This window comes from Rattus norvegicus, chromosome X (assembly GCF_036323735.1).
Source record: "Rattus norvegicus strain BN/NHsdMcwi chromosome X, GRCr8, whole genome shotgun sequence".
Lineage (NCBI taxonomy): Eukaryota > Metazoa > Chordata > Mammalia > Rodentia > Muridae > Rattus > Rattus norvegicus.
In genome coordinates, this window is record NC_086039.1 from 23,635,174 (window position 1) to 23,653,493 (window position 18,320).

The window sequence follows — 18,320 nt, forward strand, 5'->3', positions numbered from 1 at the left end:
GCGGAGCCTTATACAGGTATTCTGTCAATGAGTTATACCCCCTTCTCTCCTCTCTATTCATTCATTCATTCATTCATTCATTTATCTAATGCTAGAGATCAAATTTTGCGTCTCGCATATGCTAGGCAAGTAGTCTAAGACTGAGCTATAAAAATACCCAACCTTTGGAAATACAAGTAAGTTTCACTTTACATTTATCATTTATTTTGATACAGGGTATGTAGCCCAATCTGGCCCTGAATTCTCTATGTAGCCCAGGCTGTGTTCAAACTGATAGTCTTCCTGTCTCAGTCTCTCTAGTGCTAGGGTCATAGGCATATGCCAACTATGCTTGCTTTCCTTTACTGTTTTAAGAACAAAAAAAATCTGTGTTGTGACAGTCTTTGGGAAAATTATTTTATTAGCTTTAGGAAATTCCCCACATTCTCACTAACATCTCATTTTAAGAATTGACTGTATATGTCTCATTATTTGATTTTTAAACTACATAATTAAGTGTATGATAGGGATGTATTCAGTATGATATCTGCCTTTATTTTTCCTTACAAAAACACGTGAAATTCATATATTTTTACAAATAGGAAAAATACTTTTTGGCTCTTTGAAAACTTCTTTTGATATTCTATCCTCATGCCTTTGAAACTACAGAAAACTGAAATCACCAGAATCTACAGAAGTTAGTGAGCCCAAGTAGATATTTTTATGTAGTACTATTAACAAATGAGGGATAATTGGACTATGAACAGGGACCCCCTTGTAGGAGTTAGAGAAAGGATTGAAGGAGCTGAAGGGGCTTGCAACCCCATAAGAATAACAATGCCACCCAACCAGAGCTCCCAGGGACTAAACCACTACCCAAAGACATGGGCTGACCCATGGCTTCAGTAGCAGGGGATGGCCTTGTTGGGCACCAGTGGGAGGAGAAGCCCTTGGTCCTGCCAAGGCTGGACCCCCCCAGTGTAGGGGAATGTCAGGGCAGGGAGTGAGGGTGGTTGGGGAGGGGGAATACCCTTATAGAAGAAGGGGAAGAGGGATGGGATAGGGAGCTATGGACAGGAAACCGGAAAGGGGAGTAACATTTGATATGTAAATAAAAAATATCCAATAAAAAAGTAAAATAATTCTGATGAAAAAAAGAAATGTGAATAAAAAATATACAATAAAACTTGCTTTATAAAAATATTTCCGGGGCTAGAGAGATGGCTTAGTGGTTAAAACCACCTACTACCATAGGCAAACACTCTTACAGAATAAAAAAAAATAGAATTTCTGGAGCTAGAGATATGGTTCAGTTGTTAAGAGCACATACTATTCTTCCAGAGGACCTGAGTTCAATTCCTAGCATCCATGTTAGGTGGCTCATAATCACCTGTAATTGATGGCTCTGGTCTCTGCAGGCACCTGTACTCATGTATGTACACAAATACACACAATTCAAATCAATAACAATAAAATTAAAAGGAGTAAAAAAACAAATGAGGGATAGAACAGCACATAAAGTATTATAATGACAATAGTTTTAGGTAGATATAGGTCAAATATAAGGAGACCAAGCCTTGGTAACCTCAGTCAACTCATGAAAAAGTATTAGCATTCATATGGGACGCTTAAAATTAAGATTGGAAATATGGCTCAGTTTGGTATAGTGCTTGCCCTAGCATGCATGAGCAAAGCTTTACGTTCAATTTTAGCACCACATATACTGGGCATGGTGGTATACATGTCTGTAATTCTAGTACTTGGCAGGTGATAACAGGAAGATCTGAAGTTCAAGGTCCCACTTGACTATATGTAGCTTGGGCCACATGAGACCCTATCTCAAAACAACAACAAAAATCCCACCACCAACACCAACGGGAAACAAATCCCAAACTTAAGACTGACTAAAGATAGCCACTACAGATAGGTTGTTGTTGTTTAAGTTCTAATGCTGTGTATGAAATACCCAGATTCCACCCATTGTAAAATTATATTGGTTGCCGTATGGGTGGATTAAAATTTAATCTTAACAGTTTGGTGTAGGAAGTTTATTATATTTTATTTGAGGCAGGTTCTGATATATTTTAGGTTAGCCCCAAATTCGCTATGTAGCTGAGAATGATCTTCAGCTTCTGAGCTTCCTGCTTCCACTTTCCAAGTGCTGAGATTACAGGCATATACCACCATGCCCAGTTAATTTGAATTTCAGGGGCTGAACTTCTCTGCCAGTAGAGCTATACCTCCAGACCTGGACCTCCTTGAAGTTGTACCTAGACACCTAGCAACTCCAGCTAGAGTCTGTGAACTAAACTAAAGCTGCCACTGAGAATCAAAACAAAGCAAAACTACCAGCAAGAAAAAAATAGGTACAATAGACTATATAGCAGGTTAACATGTTGAATGAACACTGTATGTACATTTTTATTATAGTAGTGATTATTATATTATTATATTTAAGTTAATGTAGAAGAAGAAGAAGTAGCTGAAAATTCATAGTTAAGGGTTAAGCATGATGCTAACACCTGTAATCCCAGCATTTAGGAGCTTGATGCAGAAAAATAATGAGTTAGATGTCAGATCTTGTTTCTTTAAAAATACAGTTTTTTTGAAATATTCACTGTAAGACACTTAATTTTGATTCTAAAACAGTTTTAGTACCCTTTCTATTTGAGCCACCAATAAAATAAATAAGGTTAATTCCATTAAAGTCCTCACAATCCTATTTAGTTCTATTTCCTTTTGTCTTCGTCAGATCCAGCCATAGATATTAAATGTAGACCCAGGGCTAAAGAGATTCTCCTGAATCTAGGAATGATGAAGCTTGCTCAAATATGTGTGTTCTGGTTTCTTTGTTTAACAAATTATACAACATGACTAAATGTAAACCAGAGACAAATGCTTTTGCAAAATGGCAAAGGATGATGGTGGAAGGGACAAGTCTGGTCTGGGAAATAATCATTAATCCCTAAATAGTTTTGTGAGTTATTTTTAGTTACTTGTGGAATTGATTTCAAAAAGAAAGAGAAAGAAGTTGATATGTGTTGTAGGCTGAATAATGACATCTCAAAGATGCCGTGGCTTCAACCTTATGTGGTTAAAACTAGCTTTGCTGTGAGGCTAAGTTAGAGATGAAAATAGTGAATTTTGCTTGGTTTATCTAATCACCAGTCTTTGTAAGGAGAAAAGCAGGTTGGCAATCATTTGAGAAAGATCTATGAATAAAAGCACAGTTTGGAGTGATGCTGTTGCAGTATTTGGTCACCAAGCCAAGGAATGCAGTTACCCTTAGAAAGCTGGAAAAGGCAAGGAAATAAACAGTTGCCTAGGGTCCCCAGAAAAAACAGCACTACTGTCTGAATTCCAGTCTGTTGTGACTCACTGTAGATTTCTGATTCCCATTTCTGGAACATATTACATCTGTGCTTTAATCCACTAAGTTTATGCTAATTTGTTACTGTAGCAATAGGAAATGAATATGAACTATTACAGTTGTCATTTCTTTTGGTTAGTCAACAAACACTCCTTGTACTGTGTCAGACCTATACTAAATGCTAGGGACAGGAAAAGGGCAAAAAAGCAGACACAGACAGATTTCATAAAGCCTAGAGTAGAATGAGCATAGTTCATATATGAGCTAGCCTTGGAGATTGGAGTTAGCGAAAAGATGAAAGGGCTTTTAACTATGGGTTTGTTTAAAGGAAATGAGAGGGTTAGAAGCAGAAGGAAACAGAGGTGCTACTCCTTTACTACCTCATTTTCTTTTTGAACTTATTTTCAGGTGATTTTCTACTTACAAAGGGGTTACAAAGATATACCATAAACTAAAATATTGAACTTAAGCAGAATATATTAGTTTGTCTGCAAATACTCCTCTTTTCAGTTCTTTGATCACATTCATGTTTCTATACTATGTGTACTTCATATGCTCCCCCTTCTTTTAACAGTTTTTTCTAGTGTTTCCTTGAACTTTTAAAGGAAGTGTATTTAGCAGTTTCTCCCTCTCCTCTCTCTTTCTGAGATGAGGTCTTACTATGTAGCTTACAAACACCAAGAACTCATTTTAAAATCCTTATACTATGATTCGTTTTTAAAAAAATTATTTATTTTATTTATATGAGTACACTGTAGCTGTCTTCAGACACACCAGAGAAGGGCATCAGATTCCATTACAGATGGTTGTGAGCCACCACGTGGTGGCTGGGAATTGAACTCAGAACCTCTGGAAGAGCAGTCAGTGCTCTTCACCACTGAGCCATCTCTCCAGTTCTCTACTATGATTCTTAAATACTATTATTACAGCATGCATCCATGGTTGGCTAGCTAAGCTCTGTATTTTTTGTCAATAATATCACAAAAGTGATGCCCCTCTATTTAGTCTTCGATAGCAAGGATATATTATGTTGATGTATGTTAATGATAAGGTAATTTTGACCACTTAACAACTGTCAGATTGTTCCCATTATCTATTTGTTAGATTAGTAAATATCTTAGGAGTATATACTTTGACACTGAAATACATCTCAAGAAGGTTTTGGTACTCTTTGATGTCTTTACACAAGTAATTTCCATTGTGATTATGATGTTCTGTTTGTTTGTAAGACTTATCTAGAGTTTGATGGCCCAAGCTGGTCTTGAACTTGTGATCCTCCTGCCTGAAATGGCAACTTTCTATTTTCTACACTCTGTATTTATAAATTCGCACCATCTCTTAGCTTTGTATAGTCTTTTCCTGATGTTCATTAAGTTTCTAAAAATTTATTTACTTATTCATTAATTCATTCATTCATTAATGTACAAGTGCTCTGCCTGCATGTATATTTGCATGCCAGAAGAGGGCATCAGATTCCATTACAGATGGTTGTGAGCCACCATGTAGTAGCTGGAAATTGAACTCAGGACCTCTGGCAGAGCAGCCAGTGTTCTTCACTGCTGAGTCAGCTCACCAGCCCAGCAATTTAATTATTTATTTTTATTTTATGTGCTTCTGTGTTTTGCCTGACTGTGTGAGGGCATTGGGTCCTCTGGAACTGGAGTTACAGACAGGTGTGAGCTGCAGTGTGCATGCATAGTGTACAAAGAGTCCAGAAGAGGGCACCAATTGGATTCTCTGCAATTGGAATTACTTATGGCTGTAAACTGTCATGTGGGTGCCGGATATTGAACTTGAGTCCTCTGGAAGCAATGTGTGTAATCTCTGAACCAACTTTCTAACCCTCATATATGTGTATGTTTGTTGTTATTTTTTGTCTGAGACAAGATTTCTTTGTGTAGCCCTGGCTATCCTGAAACCAACTCTGTAGACAGCTGGGCTTGAACTCACAGAAGTTGGCCTGCCTCTGCCTCCCAAGTGCTAGGATTAAAGGTGCGCACCACTACCACCCAGCTTATATGTGCATATTTTTTAGAGATGACCATGTGGTATTGGATAACTGTAGTAACAGAGCTGGAATTTCAGTTTCCTTAAAAACACAGAAATAGGGGTTGGGGATTTAGCTCAGTGGTAGAGCGCTTGCCTAGCAAGCGCAAGGCCCTGGGTTTGTTCCCCAGCTCCGAAAAAAAAGAAAAAAGAAAAAAAAACACAGAAATATTATAAGAATATGTTTTTATTTTAGTCTCAGAACCTGTTGTCCAGGGGCTCAGTAGTTTGCACAAGGCCCTGGGTTCCATCCCCAGCACTACGAAAAGTACTAAGTGAAGACAATTTAACTTAAGGGAATACATTCCAAGGGAAGCATAACAATTTATTACTTGTAGTTCTAGAGCAGTTTAATAAAACTGAAGTGTTGGAGGAACAGCAGTAGTGTGAGGGCGGATAGTATGGTGTCGATGTCTCATTGACACTTTTAATTATTTACCTTAGTGATTGGTGGGTTTAGCTACAGTAGGGGAAACAAATGGCTACATTACTTTGTTTTTCATTTGTTTCTAAAAGATATATTTATTTTAATTTTGTGTGTTTGGGTGTTTTGCCTGTATGAATGTCTGTTTACCATGTGTGCTTGGTGCCCATGGAGGCCAGAGGTGGGTGTTGGATCCTCTGGAAATGAAGTTACAGATGATTGTGTGCTTCCTTGTGGGTGCTGGGAATTCAGCTTGGTTCCTCTGGAAGAGCATCCAGCGCTCTTAATATTTCACAGTGAAATTTAAGTGACACGAAATTTCAGTGTTAAAACTGTTAAATCCCGGTTCATCAAGCCTGAGCTGGATGTGGTGGTAGGTGGTACATACCTATAGTCCTAACACTTGGGAGGCAGGGGCAGGGGGATTTTGAGTTACAGACCAACTTGGATTGTATAAAGAGACTCTGCCTAAAATAAAAAACCAATGATAATCACAATAATTTTGTAACTATACAATCTTAATATTAAATCCTTATATTGTATAAGAAACAGAATAATGTTATCATATATGAATGCAGCAGTTACAGTAGTTAAATTCTTTAGCAATTTTTTTAACAAATACAATTCACCAATACATCAAACATAGTTTTTTTGCTGCTTTAGAAATTTAAAAAAAAAGATGGGGAGTATAGCTTAGTGATAACATACTAGCTAAGCATGTATGAGGCTGTAGGTTTAATATCTCTAGCAACATAAAAGTAGGAGAAAAAGAAGCTAACAATAATTCTGTACCAGGAAACTTATCAATAAGCCATGACTGTATTAGTAGGTGCTGAGAAGACATTGGATAGAATTCTGTAGAGACTCTTTTTGTTTGTTTGTTTTTTCTTTTTTTTTCTCCATCCTTATTAAATTGGATATTTCTTATTTACATTTCAATTGTTATTACTTTTCCTGGTTTCCAGGCAAACATCCCCCTAACCCCTCCCCCTCCCCCTCTATATGGGCGTTCCCCTCCCTATCCTCCCCCCATTACCACCCTCCCCCCAACATTTCCGTTCACTGGGAGTTCAGTCTTGGCAGGACCAAGGGCTTCCCCTTCCACTGGTGCCCTTACTACTGTAGAGACTCTTAATTAAAAAGCAAAATTAGTGTATGTGTATCGAAATCATTTAATTTTTTTTAAAGGAAAACACTTTGCAGTCCGGGTCTTTTATTTCCTTTGTGTATATTAGGCCATGGCTCCGTATGGAATGGGCTCCATCAGCTCAGGCTCCTTTCCGTTAGTCCTCACAAAGTGGGCTTCTCTGGGTGGTGCAGGCTGGCGCTTCAGCTGAACCCAGGTGCCCTTCTCTTTGGCTTCCTTTTTCTTCTGATCGTTCTCCTTCACCTGCTTCAGGAAGCTGTCTCTGCTCTTTGAGTGCTTGATGTGCTCAATCCGCACATTGATCCGCTTGACCAGAAACTTGCCTTTAACTTGCTTGTTTACAATGATGCCCACGGCATGCTGGGTGACATTGTAGACTCTTTCGGTTTTTCCGTGGTAACACTTATGGGGTATTCCTTTTTGAACAGTGCCCATTCCCTTGATGTCTACAATATCACCCTTCTTGTAGATTCCCATGTATGTGGCCAAAGGAACGACTCCATGTTTCCTAAAAGGTCTAGAGAACATATACCGAGTACCTCTCCTCTTTCCTTTAGTGTTTGTTATTTTGGCGAATTACTGGAAGATGGCTGCCGCGGCCCAAAATCACTTAATTTAAAGCAATTTCCTTAAAATGGGATAATCTTTTAAGCTCTAGGATGATAAAGCTATTTTTATGAAAATCTCATATGAGATATTTATGAGTATTAGCACATTTTTTCAATATTGTTTCTATTTTAGCAAAATCAATAAGGGTAGAAAATAGAATAGTCCAAATCTAAGAAAGAGACCTAATTATCATTTCCTGTTGATATTAAGTATCTTCCTGGAGAATTTGAGTCTCAGATTCTTCTGTGATATAGGACGACTAGAGGCATAAACCTCTACTGAGTTTTCCAGAGCACTGATTGTCTCAAGCCAGCAAAGCAAAAAGCAAATCAGAGGACAACCTGTGATGCCAAAACTGTTAATACTTGAGAAATGTCTCAGAGGTAAAGGTGTTTGTTGCTAAGCCTGATGATCTAAGTTTGATGCCCAGGACACAGGTTTTGGAGGGAAAAAGCAGACTGCAGAGGGTTGTCCTCTCATCTCCACATGAATGCTGTGGCATCCCTCCCCTACACATTCAAACCCAAATAGATACATGTTAAAAAACTATATACCAACATTTCCAACAAATATATATGAAAAATGACCCTGTGACTTCTGCATGCACTCTGACTCATACAAGTATGTAGAATCAAATAAATAACTAAAAATGAAGATTCTGTTATTGTGATTAAAACAAAACAAAAGCACTTCTAAGCAAATTCAAAGTATACCTTAAGTTAATAAAGTATATTATCTGCCAGCAATAGTGGTACATGCATTTAATCTCAGTACTCCTGAAGCAGAGGGCAGGTGGATCTCTGAATTTGAGGCCAGTCTGGTGTACAGAGTTCTAAGACATCAAGGGCAACAGAGGAACCCTCTCAAGAAAAACTAAGGGAAGAAAGCAAAAGAAAAAGCAAACACACACACACACACACACACACACACACACACACACAGAGAGAGAGAGAGAGAGAGAGAGAGAGAGAGAGAGAGAACAAAACACAAGTAGGTAGTTATTTAAAAATAAACCTGTGAAGTATCAATGCACAACCTGTAATCTTAGCTACTTGGAAGGCAGAGGTAATAGGACCATGAATTTGAGGCCGACCTGGGCAAGAGAGAGAACCCCATCCAAAAGGGCAGCAAACAAAGCACAGTATGGTGGTGTTTGCTTATAATCTTAGCATGTTAGGCCATAGAGGCAGGAGGCTCAGTTGTTCAATGCCATCATGCTTACATGAGATCTCATCTCAAGGGAAAACAAAATGAACAACATATCACTTTTGTTACTAACAGTGATAAAATCTAAGGACGATGCCATATGATGTTGCCAGACAGAGTAATTCTAGTACTTGGATGCTGAGACAGGTAGATCTCTGTGGGTTTCAGACCAGTCTGGCTTACGTAATGAGACCATGTCTCAACAAACAAACAGAACTAATCAACAATGTTGATCTATACACACATGGAAAACATGACTTCATTTGTTTTTGTCACTACCAGTGATCAAACTCATGGCCCCATTTCATCATTTTTTGCTTGGGGAATGCTTAATACCTGAGATATTATCTACATTTCCTTTCAAGTCTTTGTTTTAATTGGGTTATTTATTGTTAATTAAAATTAAAACCATAATCTGATATCTTCAATTATACCTACTGAAGTAGCTTAAAATACTCACTGTACTAACTGCTGCTGACAATGGCTCATATGGAGAAATTGACACATATTAACATTTTTACTTTCTATTTTTGCTGAGCTACTAGTAGTTCAAGTTTATGTTTATTTTTGTTCTTTCATAGATTATTCATGGGAATACAAATGATAGAATCATTCTATTTGTCAGTGCGCAGCAGCTGTTAGTTGCCAGAAGTTCCTTGGCTATGGATGGAATTTTGTCTGGCTTAAGTTCTACAGGTGTTTTGCATGCTGTCGTTACTGCTGTGAATACATATATGCAGCTTCTCTGTTGTATTCTAGAAACACTGTTGTAGTCACCCACCACCTCTTATAATCTTTCTGGCCATCTTCTGCAATGATCCCTGAGCCTTAAGAGGAACAGGGTGTGAGGTAGATGTTCCACTTAGGACTTACCATTGTATGATATCTTGTTGTCTGCATGTTGGTCATGGTGAGCCTCTGTGTTAATCACCATCTGCTGTTCAAAGACATTCCTCTGATGAGGGTTGAGAGATGCACTAATCTATGGGTATAACAGTGAGTCTTTAGGAGTTGGTTTTCTACTATGTTCATTTAGTAGGTTCTTCTCCAGGCCAGTGACCTGTGTAGTCATAGGTTCTTGGCTGTGATAACAGTTTGGGCCATTTTTTATGGAAAGTCCTTAAGTATATTTTTAGAAAAGTGGTGTGGGTGGATGTTTTCTAGAAATATAAGCAGTTTTCCTTTCTTAATCTAATTGAAAGTTTGTCTGACTTCAGATTTTTAGGATCACAGTCCTTTAGACTATTATAAACATTGTGCCTATGACTTTTACCATTGTAATGTAGCAAATTAGAGGTTCAGTGCCTATTTGAAGGTCTTTCACTAGTTAGTAGCCCAATATTTCTCTCTGGAAACTTAGACCAGTTTTGACAATTCAAAAATTAAACTGGAGGGGTTGGGGATTTAGCTCAGTGGTAGAGTGCTTGCCTAGCAAGCACAAGGGCCTGGGTTCGGTCCTCAGCTCCGAAAAAAAGAAAAAGAAAAAAAAAAAAGAAAAAAAATTAAACTGGAAAAAAGTTCTTTGTCTTACTACCTTTTGATTATTCTTGTTCTAATTTTAGAGATTTCCAAATATGAAAACTTCAGATTTCTTAGGGAAATATTGCAATTATCTATTTTATTCCTTTTTGTAATTTCATTTTGAGATAATATAAGCACCCTAACACCAAACTATACCCCAAAACCCTTTAGACATTGATATTATGTAGGTATGTTCATAGCATAGTTGTGAAATGTAACAATAGTTGCATTGCTTCATGGAAGAGTCAAATTAATTAAGAAAGAATATCAGTAATTCTATAGACATTGAGAAGAATTGATAGGTATAACACATACATGTGCACAGTAAACCACTCAGTTGAGCTATTAGAAATTTGCATGGAAATTTCTGTGGTGTTAACTTGGAACTTGTTCTTCTACTTTAGGACCGCAAATTAACTAAAGCTGAGCAGCAACGGTTCAAAGAAGAAGCTGAGATGTTGAAAGGCCTCCAGCATCCCAATATAGTTCGATTTTACGATTCATGGGAGTCCATATTGAAAGGAAAGAAATGTATTGTTTTAGTGACTGAACTAATGACATCAGGAACCTTAAAGACGTAAGTCGACTCTGATAGTGCGATAGTGCCAGTTGAGATGAAAACTATTTTAATGAGTCATAAAAGTTATTTATAAACTTTGGCTTAAGGGTAGGTAGAAGGGTTGTGACTATATAGCTGAGTGAAATAGCACTTACTTAGTATGTACAAGGATTTGGGGTCCATTTCTGGTATTAAAACAACAAAAAACCTTGTAGAATCTATTTCAGATTAATTGAAAAATCAGCATACTTATAAAGTTTGTTAGAATATGTAGTGCTGAAAAGTTAATGTTTGGGGACCTAGGGATCAAGCTAAGTTGGTTAAATGTTTGCCTAGCGTGCATGAAGCTATGGGTTCAATCCCCAGCACCACATAAAACTACGAACAATAGCATCCACCTTAAATCTCAGCACTGGATGGTGGAGTAGAGATAGGAGGATTAGGACTTCAGGGTCATTCTTGGCTACATCATGAGTTTGGAGTTAACCTGAGCTACAAGAAATCATGCCTCAAAAACACAAAAAAGAGGGTTGTAGAGATAGCTCAGAAATGAGAGAGCACTTGTTGCTCTTGTAGAGGCTACTAGCATCAGTGTGCTGTTTTACAACCACTAATAGCTCTAGTTCCAGGGAATTCAATGGCCTTTTCTGACATAGCTAAGTACCTGGCACTTACTTAGTGCATGCACTTCACGCGCGCGCATGCACACACACACAGACACACACACACACACACACACACACACACACACACACACACACACGCACTTACACAAAAAATTAACTCTAAAAACACCCCACAAAAGGTAATGTTTTAGAGATTAACGAATTTGAGAGTTGAAAATATTATATATTATAGAGAGATTGTGATTGCATTTTTAAAAGATACTGACTTGCCAAGGGTTTGGCCAAACTTCCACATCTAGTAAGGAATAACTACTATATAATTATACTCTTTTGTTTGTAATCAATTTTATTGGTATAAGTTGACTGTGTAATCAGCGGTAAATAATTCAATGTGAAGGGCACATTCTTCCTGGCATCTGACACTAACAGTTTATGTAGCCAAGTTCTCCAGTGGCTGGGGAAGTAACTATTTAGAAGCAGAGAAGGGCTTTCTTTTGAAAATGGTGCTTCCATTCCAAAAAAGTCATTCTAGTATGATTGTTATTTTGAATTAAAAGTGCTGGACTTTGTAAAATACCTTTTAGAGTAGGTCAAACCATTTCTTTGAGGGACTATGAGGTGGGATGGTAAACTTAAGTGACCTATAAGTCACTGAAAGATTAGATTGGAATGGGGCTTTTGATAGATTTTTATTTTGCTACAGCAGACAATAGAAAATAAATCTGGGGCTAGGGAGATGGCTCAGTAGTGAAGAGCATCTGCTGCTCTTGCAGACGATCAGAGTTCAAGGCGTTGTGTCCATCCTGGGCAGCTTACAACTGTCTGTTACTCTGGCTCCAGGGGTCTAGTGCCCTCTTCTGGCCCCCACGGGCATTTGTCCATTTGTACATATTAACAAATACATAAATGAAAATAAAAAATAAACCTTAAAAATTATTCAGAGGTGGGGCTGGGGATTTAGCTCAGTGGTAGAGCACTTACCTAGGAAGCGCAAGGCCCTGGGTTCGGTCCCCAGCTCCAAAAAAAAGAGCCAAAAAAAAAAATTATTCAGAGGTAACAATCATAGTAAGTAAGTAATCAGAACATCTTACTCAGTGGTATTTATAGAATTTTCTGGGAATGTTTGTTTACATATGAACCTTGTTTCTTTGTATAGGTACTTAAAACGATTTAAAGTCATGAAACCAAAGGTCTTAAGAAGCTGGTGCAGGCAAATTTTAAAAGGATTGCAGTTCTTACACACAAGGACGCCTCCTATTATTCACCGGGATCTGAAATGTGACAACATTTTCATCACAGGACCCACTGGATCTGTGAAGATTGGTGATCTGGGACTTGCAACCTTAATGCGCACATCCTTTGCTAAGAGTGTCATTGGTGATTAGTGTTTTACAATTTACTTACTGTATATTCGATTTGACAGTTAATAGGGCTGGAACAGAAATGATAAGTTATCTACTGTCTTGAGCCAAATTTTGGCCACTGCCTATTTTTTAAGGCTTTATTTATGTCACATACATGCACACACTCACAAGCATGCTAGTTTTTTTTTTTTTTTCGGAGCTGGGGACTGAACCCAGGGCCTTGCGCTAGCATGCTAGTTTTTATTGAGACAGAATCTTGTGTAACTTGGACTTTCCTCAAATTCACTATGTGGTGAAAGATGACCTAGCATTCCTAATCCTCCCTTCTCTGGCTCCTCATCCTTTGGATTTTAAGACCCAGCCAGCACACTCAACTGTAGATTTTCTTTGAAATCGTTTTGAATGTGCTTTGAAAGAGCAATTATATGAAAACTGACCTATTTTAATACATCCTAGTATATGTATTTTATGGAATGTGTTAACTATTATTTTTTAAATTTATAATATTTTACATATATGGTATTTTGCCTGCATGTATGTCTGTGTGGTACGCACATGCTGTGCCCATAGAGGTCAGAAAATGGTGTTGAAGCCCTTAAAGCTGGAGTTACAGTCAGTTGTAAACCATTGTGTGGGTGCTAGGAACTGAACTCAGGTCTTCTATAAGAACAACAAGTGCTCTTAACCACTGAACTATCTCTTCAGCCCCATCTATTAAGGGTTATTGAAAGATTCTGAGGACATAAAGATCAAAGTTTACTAAATTAATTTATCCAAGTTTGAACTAAAAGTAATAAATAAAATCAGATTTTTATCTAATTTTCTAGCTATCTTTGTTTTTTGAGATAGGGCCTATCTATTATGTAATTCTGGCTGACCTGGAATTTGCTATGAACACTAGGCTGGCCTCAAACTCAGAGATCCTCTGCCTCTGCCTCCTAAGTGCTGGCATCAAAGGCTTATATCATAAATGCTTGGTCTTTTCTTGAGACAGGATTTTAATATAGAACAGGCTGACCTTGAGCATACTATATAGCTAAGAATACCCTTAAAATTCTGACTGTCCTCCTGATTACCCCTTATGTACTAGGATTACAGGTGTGAGCTACCATGCCTGTCTAAAGTTAGATTTTTAACATTTTAACCTAACACTGAATATAATAATTTGTACTTCATTAGTACGAAATGTTAAATTTGCTGGGATTATTTGAGAAAGGGTCTCTCTACATGACTAAGGCTGTCCTTTAACTTATTCTGTAGAACAGGCTGGCCTCAAACTTAAAACAGATCTACCTACCCCTGTTCCCTAAGTACTGGAGCTAAAGGTGTGCACCACTACACCAGGGTTAACTTATTGATTTGCTTTGAGGGGGCAGAAACTGACAGATAATTTTTATGGGAAAGAAAGAATTAATGAACATATTTTTCCCTTTAATAAAAATATGGTTGTGGTATTATTTTACAGGCACTCCTGAGTTTATGGCGCCAGAGATGTATGAAGAACACTATGATGAATCTGTAGATGTTTATGCTTTTGGGATGTGTATGTTGGAAATGGCTACTTCGGAGTATCCATATTCTGAGTGCCAGAATGCAGCACAAATATACCGTAAAGTAACCAGTGTAGGTATAATTTTATTCAATTTACTTGACAGATTGCCACATTTTATATTGAGATTGATAAAATTAATTTAGCTAAATCTAATTATGTTACTAAGGGTGTGGCTTAGGGGTAGAATGCTTGACCAATATAAATAAGACTCTAGTGGAAAAAAATAACCACATCCATTATGGATTAGTTTAATATAACAGTGTTAGTTTAACAGTTGCATTTATAAAAGCTTTAGATTTATAAAAGTTTCTATTTATGTACTTGAACTCTATTGGGGTCATATAAAACATTACATTCTACATTATTCATTCTACATTATTTTGTAGAAAATATACAGGTATATCATCTTTATAGTAAATTTTTAGATATTAGATTGGTCTTAATTTTTTTTTCTGAGATAAGGTCTCACTATGTCACTGTGTACCTCTGGCTATCTGGGAACTTACCCTGTAGATAAAGCTGGACTCAAACTCAGAGATCTGCCTGCCTCGGCCTCTCAAGTGCTAGGAATTAAGGTGCGGAGCACTGTGTTTGGCTTTGTTGGCCTTTGTTTTTAAAGTTGCATAATAAAGACTGATTAGAAGATTTTGAAGGACTATAATATTTCTAAGTGTGCAATTATGAAAACACTCTCAATATACAGTTTTAGAGGTAAAACATTTGAATCCCCTGCTATGAATAATTTTTTAATGTTAGAAATTGCAAGGACTGCAATGACAAGAAGTATTTGCTACTCTCAAAGAACTTATATTCTAGGGGGAAGAATAATATAAATTAAGGCATAACTAGAAAGATATGGTGGTACACACTTATAATCTTAGCACTTGGGAGGCTAAGGAAAGAGGGTTGTAACTTTGAGGAAAGCCTGGGCTACATTTTGAAACCCAATCCTGAAAATAAGAAAAAAGAAGTATAAAATAAGTGTAGAAATTAGTCCTGTTTTTTTTCTCTCAGCCCCATGCGTCCAGAAATAAGACTCAGACTGAAAACATATTCAAATACCTTGGTCATATTGCTAAGCTCTTCTCTGACTGGAATTATAACTAAAATAACTCAATTATTTTAACCTACGTTCTGTAACATGTGTCTGTTTCTTTACATCTTCCTAGGCAGATCACCCTTACCTGGCACTATCCCTGAATCCTTTCTCCTCCCAGATGCCCTACCTCCCATTTCCTGTCTAAGCCATAGGCTTTTTTTTTTGTTTTGTTTTTTTTTGGGAGCTGGGGACCGAACCCAGAGCCTTGCGCTTCCTAGGCAAGCGCTCTACCACTGAGCTAAATCCCCAACCCCGCCATAGGCTTTTTAATTGACAAATGATACATCTATACAATATACAAGATAATCTGTTTACAATTTCTATTTTTAGTCCAATAAAAGGCTCTTCTTTCAAATATAAACTGAATATAATTATTAGACCCAGAACATCATCTTAAATCCTAAACAACTTAAGCTTATAGTAAGACTATGACTATCTAGTCTTCAACCCCATCAGAGTTCTGAGAAGGAACAAATATTACCTGAGTATTCAGGAAATGAAGTGACATAGCTTCCAAAAATTATAGAAATGAGAGAGGCAGCTGATTGCCTGGACAACCCCAAATCTTCTCTATATTGTTGGAACATCTATTTTCAGCCTTCTGGCCCAGGCTCTCTGACCAACTTTTTGTGAAGCAGGAATTATAAAGGACTTTCTTGCCCTGTCTTTTCAGAGCTTGCTAATAGACTTCCCTATGTCCATTTATCCTTTCTGGACAGATTTGTCTGTAGTTGAAGCTTAGGCATTTTCTTTGCCTAGTGGCTAGTTTTCCACAATTGGAAGGAATTTCATATCGAAGTAATTGATGATCATTATCTTCTTTGAAGTGGAATGGGGGTACTGCCTAGAGCAAAACTATTTCATAGTCAAAAGCTCTTTTAATAATGAAAGAATTTAAAATGCCATATTTTGTGGATCTCTGAGGTTTTTGAGCACTATCTATAGTATATGTAATTTTCAAACATTGCTTATTCTTAGCTATTTCCTATCTGAACAACATTGAAAATATTTTATTATAATTAACTAAACTAGTATCTAATATGACCATGAGTTTGTATTTTTTAAGATTTTTTTAAAATTTTTTTTATTAACTTGAGTATTTCTTATTTACATTTCGAGTGTTATTCCCTTTCCCGGTTTCCGGGCCAACATCCCCCTAACCCCTTCCCCTCCCCTTCTTCATGGGTGTCCCCCTCCCCATCCTCCCCCCATTGCCACCCTCCCCCCAACAATCACGTTCACTGGGGGTTCAGTCTTAGCAAGACCAAGGGCTTCCCCTTCCACTGGTGATCTTACTAGGATATTCATTGCTACCTATGAGGTTAGAGTCCAGGGTCAGTCCATGTATACTCTTTAGGTATTGGCTTAGTCCCTGGAAGCTCTGGTTGCTTGGCATTGTTGTACATATGGGGTCTCGAGCCCCTTCAAGCTCTTCCAGTTCTTTCTCTGATTCCTTCAACGGGGGTCCTATTCTCAGTTCAGTGGTTTGCTGCTGGCATTCGCCTCTGTATTTGTTGTATTCTGGCTGTGTCTCTCAGGAGAGATCTACATCCGGCTCCTGTCGGTCTGCACTTCTTTGCTTCATCCATCTTGTCTAATTGGGTGGCTGTGTATGTATGGGCCACATGTGGGGCAGGCTCTGAATGGGTGTTCCTTCTGTCTCTGTTTTAATTTTTTAAGGTTATTTTATGTATATGAGTACACTGTGGTTGTCTTCAGACACACCAGAAGAGGGCATCAGATCCTATTACAGATGGTTATGAACCACCATGTAGTTGCTGGGAACTGAACTTGGGACCTCTGGAAGAGCAGTCAGCGCTCTTAACCACTGAGCCATCTCTCTAGCCCTAATTTGTATTTCTTAATGATACCTAATAGTTCATCCCTAACAGTTTGTAATGGCTTTTATAAGGACCAGAACTTTATATTGCATCTTAAAAAATATAAGGACAATACCTCAAATAAGCATTAAAAACATGTATGGATTATGTATATCAAAAATAACCTTAACTTTCATCAATATATAATAACCTATACCATTTTATCAAAAATAACCTTATTTCTGTATCAGTATACACAATTCTGTTTCAGTGTAAAATTATGGTTATTAAATGTTTTTGTTGTTATTGTTTAAGAGTAGATTCTGGGGCTGGAGAGATGGTTCAGTGGTTAGGAGCACTGACTGCTCTTCCAGAGGTCCTGATTTCAATTCCCAGCAACCACATGGTGGCTCACAACATCTGTAATGAGATCTGATGCCCTCTTCTGCTGTGTCTGAAGACAGCTACAGTGTACTTATATATAACAAATGAATAAATCTTAAAAAATATAAAAAAGAGTAGATTCTACCCGTTTGTCTAATTTCCTATAATATTTCTATATCCTCCTTTTTTTCTTTTTGACCCCCTTTCTCTTACCTAATTAAGATAGAGAAAGAGGAAGAGAAAAAGAGATCCCAAATCGAATCTCTCTTTTTTGTTTTGTTTCCTCCCTATCCAAGACCATAATTATTTGTAATAAACTCCTAAAATGACAACATATCTATAACTCATAAAATGATCTAAAGTATCCATCCCAATTTAAGGAATTGGGATGGTAGTCTTCTTATAATTGCTTCTTGCTGAATTGGGGGAAAGATTCTTTTTGGTGGCCAAGAAAATTAGAAAAATGGTTAGTCTTAAGAAAGCTAGCTGCCATCATTTGTTGTCCAGTTTCTATGTGTTGATTAAGTTCAGGGTTTAACAAAAGTCCTGACTGGAACAGTCTGAAAGGTAATTTGGAGTCAGCAACCCTCTTGAAGCTGTTTTGAAGTCTTTAA

The 18,320-nt window shown here is 37.5% G+C and overlaps 2 protein-coding genes across 12 annotated transcripts in view; one reads left to right on the forward strand and one right to left on the reverse strand.

Annotated features, from left to right (window-relative positions):
• LOC134484045 (large ribosomal subunit protein eL21-like) overlaps positions 1–7,555 on the reverse strand; it is a 345,020-nt gene extending 337,465 nt beyond the window's left edge. Inside the window, exon 1 of the mRNA XM_063280430.1 lies at positions 7,016–7,555. Within this exon, the coding sequence (XP_063136500.1) occupies positions 7,051–7,494 (444 nt within the window). The 5' untranslated portion in view covers positions 7,495–7,555 and the 3' untranslated portion in view covers positions 7,016–7,050. The remainder of the gene's footprint in view (positions 1–7,015) is intronic.
• Positions 1–18,320, forward strand: part of Wnk3 (WNK lysine deficient protein kinase 3) — a 143,013-nt gene that overhangs the window by 35,896 nt on the left and 88,797 nt on the right. For all 11 annotated transcript variants that reach the window (XM_063280058.1, NM_001411818.1, XM_039099806.2 and 8 more), the window contains 3 exons: positions 10,707–10,879; positions 12,644–12,864; positions 14,317–14,474. In XM_063280058.1, coding sequence (XP_063136128.1) covers positions 10,707–10,879; positions 12,644–12,864; positions 14,317–14,474 — 552 coding nt within the window. The remainder of the gene's footprint in view (positions 1–10,706; positions 10,880–12,643; positions 12,865–14,316; positions 14,475–18,320) is intronic.